This window comes from Topomyia yanbarensis, chromosome 1 (assembly GCF_030247195.1).
Source record: "Topomyia yanbarensis strain Yona2022 chromosome 1, ASM3024719v1, whole genome shotgun sequence".
Taxonomy (NCBI): domain Eukaryota; kingdom Metazoa; phylum Arthropoda; class Insecta; order Diptera; family Culicidae; genus Topomyia; species Topomyia yanbarensis.
The window spans coordinates 90,226,194-90,238,274 of NC_080670.1; the positions used below are offsets into that span (position 1 = coordinate 90,226,194).

The 12,081-nt window shown below is 37.3% G+C and overlaps 1 protein-coding gene across 1 annotated transcript; it reads right to left on the bottom strand.

The window, feature by feature from the left end:
* Window positions 1-6,942: 6,942 nt before the first annotated feature.
* LOC131696360 (coiled-coil-helix-coiled-coil-helix domain-containing protein 2-like) lies at window positions 6,943-9,587 on the bottom strand. The gene is made up of 2 exons (XM_058984904.1): window positions 9,564-9,587; window positions 6,943-7,308 (listed from the first exon to the last, which is right to left on the bottom strand). The coding sequence occupies exons 1-2, from the start codon at window positions 9,585-9,587 to the stop codon at window positions 6,943-6,945; spliced, it is 390 nt and encodes a 129-aa protein (XP_058840887.1).
* Window positions 9,588-12,081: the final 2,494 nt, after the last annotated feature.

Here is a 12,081-nt window from a genome sequence, read left to right on the forward strand (position 1 = left end):
TGCTAATTATTAAAACGTGTTATAACTCTGTAGTGTAAACATTGTATTATTAAAACAATTCTGCAGCGTTTTATGTTATATAGGTGTTTTATGTGGTAATAGGACTGACATAATTATATCTTCAGTACAGCGGTGTTTCATAATTTAAAACAGATTTATTTTAAAATTTAAATTAGTATACCCAACCGTTCTATCTGTTGTATACTTTAATACTACGTTCACACTATGAGTTAAAACGTGTTTTAACGCTATCTTGATGACATATGTCTTGTTGCTAATTATTATAACGTGTTTAACTCTGTAGTGTGAACATAGTATAAAACGCATTTAGAACTGTGTTTTAAATACATAGGGTAGGACAGATATTCTGACTGGATAAACTGGGAAAACAATTTTATGTCCAGTAACGCTTAAGACATGGCTTGAATTTGAATCGACAAAGAACACCCGCTTCAACTGCTGCTGGGACGGTAAGTTCTGTTTTAAAATTTTCCGTTGTGTGCAGTACGAAACAAAAGTGTTTGAAATTAGAAAACAAAAAGTTCTGCTGGGAATGTGATTGTTCCGATGCAATTACACTCAGATTTTTCACGCAGGGGATACAGGCCGTGTAAATGAAAACCGCGTAAATTTCAAAATCCGCGTAAAGAAACCTGAGTGTACCCTCCTATATAAAATACTACGCTGCTGAACAGTGCAATAACTACAGAAGCACATTGTCAGATGCCTTACTGATAAAAAACATATAACCGAAAAATGAAACATGAAAACCAATAGGCTCTTTACCCTACGCAGCTACAAAGCGCCGTAAACATGTATTAACAAGTTACAACGCACACGCATGCATAAAAATAAATATATTTTTTTCAAACGCAACACTCTTAAGCGGACCCTACACGAGACAGAAATATTATCAATACATATATTGACAAGACTGCTTCAATCCATCAATCCCATTTAAATTCTACAGAATCAATATTTTCAAGATGACCTTACACCATCAATATATTGATCAATATATGATTTATTGTCAATATTTCTACTCGTGTAGGGTCCGCTTTAAGCAGCACACACCGTATTGAATTAAATCCAAACCACCCCGCCCACCCACTTTGCAAATCATTCTGTGACACCGTGCTGGTACCCGAAAAATCCGCACACGGCCACCGCTACCGAAAATGCATCTTACCCGTTCGACATAAGAACAAAAACTGATTCAAACGGGTACGCGTCACCTCTATTTATAAACTAACCGTATATGGTTTAGTCACATAGGTGCGAGTGTGTGCAAATGCCAACGTTGCCGAAAATCGATAGCGCTTATTGCATCGCCCGGAGACGATGTTGGTCGTATGGGATAAGAGCAGCAACTGATTTAAACGGACATGCGTCGCTTCTATTTATGACTTTTCGCCTTTCATTGAGTCACTAAGCTGCCCTCTTTTGACGGCTGTGTCTGAGAAATCTGCCTCACGAATGGTAATTTTCCCGTTTTTCGTGAACTTTTTAATTTTACCGATTTCCAAAAGTCTACTTTTATTGGGGAGATATTAAATTATTACCAATATTTAAGTTAGGTGTTTCTGAATCGGTTGGTGTATGAATGATTAAAATCCATCTAGTAATATCGGAGTTAAAAGCGTGCAAACCTTACATAGTTTCGTTACATGGGAGATAGTTTAGATTTTAGAATGACACCTAGCCCCAGATAGTGGAGTAAGACATTTTTAATGTCAAAACCGTCCAACGGTGGACCCTTATTGGTCCAATTTGTTGAACGAAACGATTGAGCTGTCACACTGCTCGACGTCCAAAAAAGTGTTGCAAAATCGCCTTTTGCAGGTCCTTCATTGAATGTTCGTTGGACGATTTTTTGGACGCTTGTTGGACCGTCGCCCAACAAATTGGACCAATGAAGGACTCTCGTTGGACGTTTTTTTCTTAGAGGGAACCTATTTACCAACGACCGGTGCGAAAACGGGTGTCTAAATAAAATATTATCGTTTAGCGTAATCAAAATACACACGCATTTGCTTACGCACCGGTGCTGATAGTCTAAGAAACGACCAAATGGATTCGATAGTGAGACAAACATTCTGTTCGTACACTAATAAAATAATAGTAAAATAAAAACGTCAAATGTGTTTGTGCATAATTCGAAGCATCATCAAGGAACGAAGTCATTGAAGGTATTGATTATTTCGAATTATTTTTCATATAACGTTTATTTGACACGGCATTTGCAAAAGCTTTTTTACGCCGGGGTTTTTTTACATAACATGTTACAAAGGTTCTTAAGACTATCACGTTATAAAAAAATCACTTTCTAATGCTAACACTGAGGATAATCATCATTTTGAATATTTTTAATTATACTCTATTTTCTTGCATTTCATTGTAAACCTATTGATAGTTTTTCTGTAATCTTTGTTTATTTTTTTCTTTATTTATATCGTTTTATCTAACTTAACTAACTGCGAAGAAATCTAAATTGTTTGTGGGTAGCAAGGGAAAAAACTAGAAACATTGTGGGGATAATTATATTTGAATATTTATTGTTTTCAGGAAATGATAAATGTGGCCCATGTATGTGAGATCTCGTAAAGCGAGGATATCACGAACAGGAACATAGGGTGGTTTTCTTCTGGCTCGTAAGGAGTCTATTAATTGGGATCTGGCTTCACGATATTCAGTGCAAGACCAAACAACATGTTCAATGTCTTCGTAACCCTCTCCGCAAGCACATTGATTATCTTCAGCGATCCCAATACGGCGGAGATGCGCATTCAACGTATAATGGTTGGACATGAGTCTAGACATCACACGAATGAAGTTTCGACTTACATCCAACCCTTTGAACTATGCCTTCGTTGATATTTAGGGGTAATTGAGTGCAACCACCGTCCCAGATCTCCATTGTCCCATGATGTTTGCCAACTAGTAAGCGTCCCCTGACGAGAAGCGCTATAAAATTCATTGAAGGCAATAGGGATCTTTAATTTGGAAAAATTGTGTCAGTTTTACATAGGTATTGATAGCGGGTGTCCTTACGAGCACACTCATATCATTTTTAAACTTTAATTCTTTTCTGATTTTTAAATTAAAAAAATCCAAATTAAATTCATCCAACAAACTGACAGTTGTCCTGCTAAATGATGTATCTGCAAATATCTCGTTCGCCTCATTGTTAACCGGGACAGCACCCCACTCAGCATGATCTGGTACTTTTGCTATCCGCTAGCAGGCTGCCATCCCAAGTTTCATATGCAAACTATGGTAGATCTGATAAGGCAACCTATAGAATCGTGCAAGTCCCATGGGCTTGGATGTGTTATTGTCCTAAAAGGAAACAAACTAAAAAATGTTTTTTTTCAATAGTTTCGGGCCTACAAATTGAAAAAGGACTAAGATATTAACTCACGGTACTATTCTGCATCAGGATATGCCTTAACCCGCACACCCCTAAAGATCCCTATAAGTCTTTCATAGATGTCACCGTCCAGCGCCCCTGGTTTGGCTAAATTATCCGCTCTCTCATTACCCGGTCTGGAGCAATGAGGGGGAATCCACATATTTCGAATTATAGTGATAGGCAGAATATGAGGGCTAAACACTTCTTCGAAAATTGTAACGTGGATATTCTACCAATTGTTCCTGTGTGGCAATGGATTACAAAACTTGGACGTAGAAGACTTCAACCAAGTTTCATGGCATGTAACGAAATGAAGTATTATAGTAATTCTGAACGATGGAGAAGTCTAAGTTTCTCAAGAAATAATTGGTTAAGTAGGTCTTCTGCAACAGTGGGTGAACCAGTAAAAACTTCATACCAACAGGAAGGTATCACAGAATATGTACTAAGAAGATTGTTTACAGAAACGGTTTAACCACTTCTGTGCAGTAATAATCCGCTTTTTATGTTCTGGTTAGATTTGGATTCTTCTTTTTAACCTTCCGGAAGTCATGCTAGTGCACTGAGTGCACGCTGCTCTGAAAATCTAGCGAAATCGTCTGAGCGCACCAGCGGCTGCTCGTTCATTGGGCCATTTGCGCGACTTCCGGAGGGTTAATAATGATTGCGTTGTTGATACAAAATCATCCAGCACTTTTTCACAACTTTAAAATAGGCGCATAATTCAAGAAAATGTCCAATAATCAAGAAAAAACGGACAGGTCTGCGAACAAATTATATAAACCGGTTAAATACACTATTTGTTGATTTTAAATATTGTCGTATCCGCCCGTCTGTTAGCGGAAGGTGATATTGAAACTGGAGCTTGCGAAAGTCATCTTCATACAGTTCTATTATATACGGAAACCCATATCGAAAATGTTGAATTTTTAAGCGGAGTTGAGTGTTTAACCGTTAGGTAACGACATAGTACACGAGTACCTTTTCAGATTTCAATTAAAATTACAATTTCCTTTCCATAACTAGAACCTGAAACTTGGTGACATCATAGTACATCACTAGGCATAAATTTTAGTGAGATAAAATTGAAGATGTAGTAAATGGGCCTGAGGGGAACGTTTTGGTCGTTTCTACCGCATAGCAGACTGACAAGGTAATGGTCACTACTATTATAATTTTAAACTTATTCAAATATTTGTAGATGGTTTGGAATCAGGAAGTCATCTACTTTTTTAAACCTGCTATAAGGAATCGCATGAGATCTTGTTTCCGGACAACCGGTCCTGGAGGTGTGTCCCAGCTTTGAAATACTATTTGTAAATTTAAAAAAATATGGATGTCAAAATTCTTGGGTTTGCCACAGAGATTGTTAACAATCGTCATGGGACTATCTGATAATTTGACCCCGGAGCGGTCTTCACAACTTTATTTAGTTACTTAATAATTCTGTCTGTCAGATATGAAAGCTGTGCGTTACCTAATGCCGCTATGGACTAGCACTTTACACAAGTGGACTTGAGTTGCGCTTAGAATTAACTCGATGGCTAGTACTTGAAAGAACTTGAATAAAACAAGTTTACACCGTTGAGAATTAGTTGATTACAAACCCTAAAATATAAGTCATATAAGCAAAAAAAGCTGCCGCAAAACAAAAGATCAGCTACAATGCGATATACTGTTATACGGTCATGAAGACTTATTTCAAGAATCGGCATTTTTTTAAAGAATTAGACCTATTAGACCTTTCTCGTCAAAAAATTTTATACGCTAGAATGCTTCCTTTTTTATCCCCGATGCGTTACTGCATATTGCCGCGATGATTTGGTACCTCTAACTATTGAAAAAATCAAAAATTGTGCGAGCTGCTCATTTAACCCCATATTCTGAATACCTATCTTGCCTTGTTTCCCCGTATTTTTACACCATTTGGAAGAATTTCCTGTGGGGAATACTAAAACGATGCCAGATCTGCATATATATTACTAAATCTGCGGATTTTGCAGTTTCGCTGCAGATTTTTGCAGATTACGAATATTTAGCAGAACAAAGCCTAAGTCAACTAATTTTACCCAGCCTTCAACGTTTCTGATCATTGAAAATATCAACACACTACATTTCCATGTCAAATTTATTGAAGATTTTTGCGGAAATCTGCAGACTTTTATATTTTTACTGCAAGCTATTGTTTAAATAGACCTGGCATCACTGATGCTAAAATAATTCATTCATATACCTGTCAAAAACATAGAACACTGCACGAAAGTGTATAACCTAACTATTCTGACAGTTCAGAGAGTTTGTTTACATGGACTTGCAAAACTTTTGATTCCACTTGGGTGAACACTTTCGATGCTCTTTGAAGAAAATCAACTCAAGAAGGATAAGGATTGGTACATTGGGAACCTGGTTCATACACTGACCAATCGACGCTGGATGGAAACTCCGTTGGCATATGCTGAATCACAAGATCAAGCTAAACCAAAACGATTGATTTCTGGATGAAGGATAAGGATTTGTACACAGTTGTTTGTTCGATCATGGGATAAGTCCCAACAATATGACCCGATTGATCTCATTTTTAGATGAAGTTTACCTGAACTTTATAGGTAACAAGTTCAACAATTTTTTATTCGTGTTCAAGTTACATTAAAGCAAAAGTTTCACCGATTATCGCATTGTCGTTTATGTAGCGGGCAAGTGCAAAACAGTGCTCAGTACTGACGATAAGGAGTTTGAAGGATTGATAAGAATGGAGAGGATTGTACATTCCGGAAGAATTTTGGGAAGGTGAAATTATTTGTTATATTCCATCCCGAGTTGGCATCATTTTGGCACCGCAATAAAGCTATCTGCAATTGTTGTCTTGTTCAAATTGGCAGGGAATAATTAGGCAGCGAATGATAAACCTCATAGTCAAAACGTTTGTTGCTTAGATAGAGTAGATTTTTATTCACTTTTTCGGAAGGATAAGTCATTAGTATGTTGTGGATATACATGTGTCGCCGGTGCCGTGTGTTATGGTGGTGCCGCTCGGAAACTGTTAGTCATCAGACCCTCCTTGTCGTACTGGTCATAGATGCGATGATTTCCGCATCGGTGGTGGTTCTGGTCACGACCAGAACTTTGTAATAGTCTACCATTGAGAACCGATATTTGTAATAACTTAGCACACTCTACTTAGTGCCAGGATACGTGAAACCGCGGCTAGCTTTCGAAAGTTAATTCCAATTACGGTTGACTAAATAATGCAATGAAAATTATACTTCCTGGGATTTAATCTAACGAGAGCAGCTGTTAGTTTTTGGGTAATTTTGCTATCTTATTCTGCGGGATAAATCTGTCTAGATCCGCTACGTTATACCATGGTCACGTTAAAAATACCCTGCTATTTAATCTTGTAGCATTGCTTGTAGCTCTCGGGAAGTCTTCTTCTCGACGTCGCACTTATTATTGTGATCCAACTTGGTGCGAACGGTGTGGTTTCGTCGGAATTGCTCACTCGAGAAGCTGTAGGTGCAAGGACTCTGCTACTAATGCCTGAGCGACTCGTTGAAACCTTCGCACAGGGTCAAATCGGCCTGTTCTTGTGCACAGGACCGGAACTGCGTGATCTTCCACGAGCATCGTCCTGCCGGAGCGTATTGCTGAACCAAAGCAGTCTGTGCTTCTGTGGCTGCCTCCTTCGAATCGGAACCGCTGAATATTCTGGTTAGGGGAATGTCCGACGGCAAACCGATTGCAGCAACACCACCTGGCGTACCTGATATTTTTGACTTTAATCCAAGTCCCTGGCTGGTGGCTGCGCCATTGACGTAGCAACAGCCGAGCGCGTCGCAGGCTAGACCATCGGTTGACTCGGTTCCGGACGGGATGAAACAGCTGCAACTGGAGCGGACCTAGAATGGGTTGTAATGGTCATCAATTACCAAAGATGGTCAAAATGTGTTGTGACTAACGTTGTGATTTAGCAGAAAAGCAAACCAAATGAAATTGATTGCAACAATTAAACTAAATTCTACCCAAAAATTTGAAGAGGGTCTAACTGCCAAACGTAAACATTGAGAAAAAGTTTTGGTCAAATTCATTATATTTAAAAATTTGATAGTTTTATTTCGTATGATTGCGCATATTGTTTCTACTTGGACACCAAACGCAAGCAAATTCTTTTAAGGCCTGATATTACACCAAAAGGTAGAAAAAATAAGTTAAATCCTGAAACGTGACTTGCGTATAGATGTTTTCTTTTTCTTTTTTCTGTTCATTCTATAGTTCGTCTCACATAGCCTCTCTTTCTGCTTCACATAGTTTAAATAGACTGGCTGCATTTGACGTTCGATTTTTTGCTATTTGCATGTCTCGTCTCAGGTTAAATCTAATTTGATGACCAGACTTTAATAGGGATTTTTCACGAAACCGCATTTTTCAAATTGGCAGACGCGATAACTCAAAAACTTATCAGCTGATTGACTTCATATTTTAATGAGAGTGCATATGTGTAGCCAGTCGATGAGCCACGGAAAACTGAATTAAAAAAATTCTCCACATTATTTTGAAGAAAAGTAAGCGAATTTAACATTAAAATATAAGCTTTTTCAGTTTTTTTGATGCCATTTTCCGAAATTAAAACTTTTTTTCTATTTTCTTTTTTGGTTCATCGAAGAACTACAAGTCTAAGCTTTATAAATCTTACTAAATTTTCTGTTTCAGACAATTTTATCAAGAGTTATCATGGACATCTGCTCTTGGAACAAGATCTCCCATGAACATTGACAGGTTTGTAACTATGTACAAAATTTCGTGCATGCGTTCAACCTTAAACATGCTTCGTCTCGAAGTACAGGTTCGCCTCGAACCCAAGCGAACGGTGTAAAAACTCTAGTTCAAGCATCCGTGTACGTACACCGGGTGCGTACACGAGAACCATTCGCACAAGGCAAAAAGAATCCACGCTAGTTTTGATAAGAGTGAGAATGATAAATGGTGAGGCTGCACAGGCAAACATGTGCATATGTTTTTGTATCAAATACCCTGTTCGGGTAGCACAGGAGCACAGAACTAGGGGCAGACGATGCTAGGAATGTATAACAAATTCGCATCAAATTAGAAAAAATACTTTTAATTTCCATTTTTGCATCCACTATCAACTTGCATTTTGGAGCAAGCCTTTTTCAAATGTTTGGCTAGAAATGGCTCACTTCAACGAATCATGTACAACAAAAGTCGGAATGCCAAATTTAACGGAACATTGTATGATGATGACAAATTACAACTGAGCGAGCTAGTTTACAAGGTGTTAATATTTAGCATCGAACCGAACCAAGTTTCTCCTACTATGATCGAATCAACAAAACATTTCAATACCATGTAAACAAACTCTCTGAACTGTCAAATAGGTGAGGTTAAACATTTTCATGCAATGCTCTACAGCGAGAGGTTCACTTTATTTTGTTTACATTGCCAATGAATTTTGTACCGCAACTCACCACTTCATTTGCCGCGTTGCCAAGAACTCAAGAAATAATATACATACCAGTGCTGCCCAAACACACTTTTTGAGTCTCACCATTCTTGCAAAGGTGAAAAAAATATTCAACATTCTTGCATTTTTCAAACTTTAAAAAATCGTTAAAAAATCACGATAGCTCTAAAAAGTCTGATTTTAACGGAAATATTCTTAAAAATGTGTAATCTTTCGATTAAAAATAAGAAAAAAGGGGTTTAGGTCGGACGAGAAAGGTCTATTGCTTTATTATTTTGGAAATGCAAGTATATTATCACGCAGAAAAAAATAGCATATTTAAACCAAAAATATGTGTTATTGAATCCAATCATTTATTGTTTATCACTTTAACAAACAAACTTATTGGTTTGAAAATATTTTTTTATTAGAACAACAACAAATTTTTGCTTTCAATAAATACATTTTTAGTATCAGTAATTTTCTTTTAATTTCAATAAAATAATTATTGAAAAACGGAACGATAATTTTGTTTTATTGAAACAATAAATAAATTTTATTGAATTCAATAAATAATTTTATTGTCTCCCGACCAATAATTTAATTTATTGAATTTAATGCATAATTTTATTGAACCTACAAATCTTTTTTCTGCGTGATCAACAATATGTTCGATTTAATAGGTATAATTACTCTACCACTCTGTATCTCTAACATTGTTGACCCATCTTTTTCGTCTACAATTTGTAAACATAAAAAACCTGTTTTAATCCACCTAGAGGTGCAATTGTGCCTTTCTCATTTCTCCAAACTATGATTTAATAGCTGTATAACATTATGGAAATGTCTTTCATTCTTATTACACTTTGTAAGTATATATAAGAGCACCTTTTTGCATTCATCGCGGTATCGGTTTGAATCGGAGTTTTCTATGTGATCGCACTCCACAAGCCGTAACTCCGGAGCCGGAAGTCGGATGGAGATGGAATTTAATATCAGTTTCCGGGGACGCAATACCTTTCATTTGAGACTAAGTTGGTCAAATCGGTCTAGCCATTTTTGAGAAACCAATATAACCGTTATTCTGAATTTGGATGCTTCCGGATCCATCGATGGTGGCCAGTGTGGCCAAAGAGATTTTGAATGACTGTTGGTGACGTAGATCTACAAATTCAACAGTTGTGTATACATTTTGGAAAAAAAATCCACCTTTTTACATTCATCGCAGAATTCGTTAGAATCGGGATTTGCTGCATGATCGTACGTATCACCCTGTAATTCAGGAACCAGAGCTCGGATCCACACAAAATTCAACAGCAGCTGATGGACCTTTCATTTAAAATCAAGTTTGTCAAAATCGGTTCAGAAAATTCCGAGAAACCATACTCTTCAACTCGTAATCCGGAACAAGATGTCGGTTGAAAATGAAATTCAATAGCAACCTATGGGAATAATATACCTTTCACATGAATCTTAGTTTGTAAAAATCGGTTCAGCCATCTCCGAGAAACCGATGTGTACATTTTGTTAACAAATCCGCACATACACACTAGGGTGGGACAAAAAATAGATTCCAGCTTCGAGCAACTTTTTGGGTACCATTTGGGTCCTAGAACATCTGTGCAAATTCTTAGCTTGATCCCTGAAACTATATTGTTGCACCCGTCGTTTAAAGTTTACATGGGATTTTATATGGAAAAATTAACTTTCACAAAATAATTCCTCCAGGAGTCGCCCATTGCATCCTAAAAATAAACCGTTATGTGGCTTTTGTAGGAAATTTAACAAAGAAACAAAGTCTCGAAAACTACGAAACGATCTGACGCTTGAGAAAAAAGTTATTATGCTGAAACCAATTGATGGTCTGACGATTGATAAAATATTCATTTTTTCTAGCACCACTGTTGTTGGTTGTCCAATTATATGCAATTTTGTTTTGATCTTCTCTTAATTTGTCTAAATCATTTATCTATACTATGCTATATTTCACCCTAGGGAGGAAATTTTGGTAAAAACCAAAATTTCTCACCAGGGTGAAAATTTGTTGGTAAAAACCAGTCTTTGTACAGGAGGGCACAAATCCTTATTTCATACTATGTTGCGTTTCGGCTTCGCCTCATCAGAAACCGACACTAACACATTGTCGGAATAGATTAGCGCCGGCTTGACGCAAATCCCTTAAAACTAAAACACACTATGTGTTTCAATCAAACGACTGATCAAACGTGATGTCCCGTTCGAGCAGAAGTTCTGTTTATGCCGATGAGACACAAGTGAAGCCGAAACTTGTCTTGGCTTAGCAGGCCTATGCGAAAGCACTATGCTATATTTCACCCTAAGGAGGAAATTTTGGAAAAAACCAAAATTTCTCACCAGGGTGAAAATTTGTTGGTAAAAACCAGTCTTTGTACAGGAGGGCACAAATCCTTATTTCATACTATGTTGCGTTTCGGCTTCGCCTCATCAGAAACCGACACTAACACAGTGCTTTCGCATAGGCCTGCTAAGCCAAGACAAGTTTCGGCTTCACTTGTGTCTCATCGGCATAAACAGAACTTCTGCTCGAACGGGACATCACGTTTGATCAGTCGTTTGATTGAAACACATAGTGTGTTTTAGTTTTAAGGGATTTGCGTCAAGCCGGCGCTAATCTATTCCGACAATGTGTTAGTGTCGGTTTCTGATGAGGCGAAGCCGAAACGCAACATAGTATGACATTTATCTATACTTTTTGGCAACTTCGCATGAGTTTTGAGGGATAAATTGAGGCTTCTTTGTATATAATTAGAAAAAGTTAAAAAATTTGTATATAATTCGATAGTCAGCAGCAGTGATGCTATGAAAAGTGAAATTTTCCTCAATCATCAGGGCATCAATCGGTTTTTTCTTAATAACTTTTTCCACAAGCATCAGATCGTTTCATGGTCTTCTAGACTTTATTTCCTTAACCAATTTCCTATAAAAATCAGACATCTATTTATTTTTAGGAGGTAACGGGCGACTCTTGGAAGAATTAATTTGCAAAAGACGTTTTTCCCATACGAAATCCCATATAAACTTTAAACCGTGGGCGCAAAAATATAGTTTCACCGATCGAACTAAAAATTTACATAGTTGTTCTGGGAGCTATATGGGACCCATAAAGTTACTCGGAGCGAAATTTAATTTTTTTCATATAACCATGTCCCACTCTAATACACACACATACATA

Excerpts from the sequence above, each read along its gene's own strand:
- LOC131696360 (XM_058984904.1), bottom strand. The coding sequence starts at position 9,587 with ATGTTAGAGATACAGAGTGGTAGA. Across the intron at positions 7,309-9,563 it reads TAGAGATACAGAGTGGTAGA|GTCCGCTCCAGTTGCAGCTG; the intron begins GTAATTATACCT and ends AACCCATTCTAG.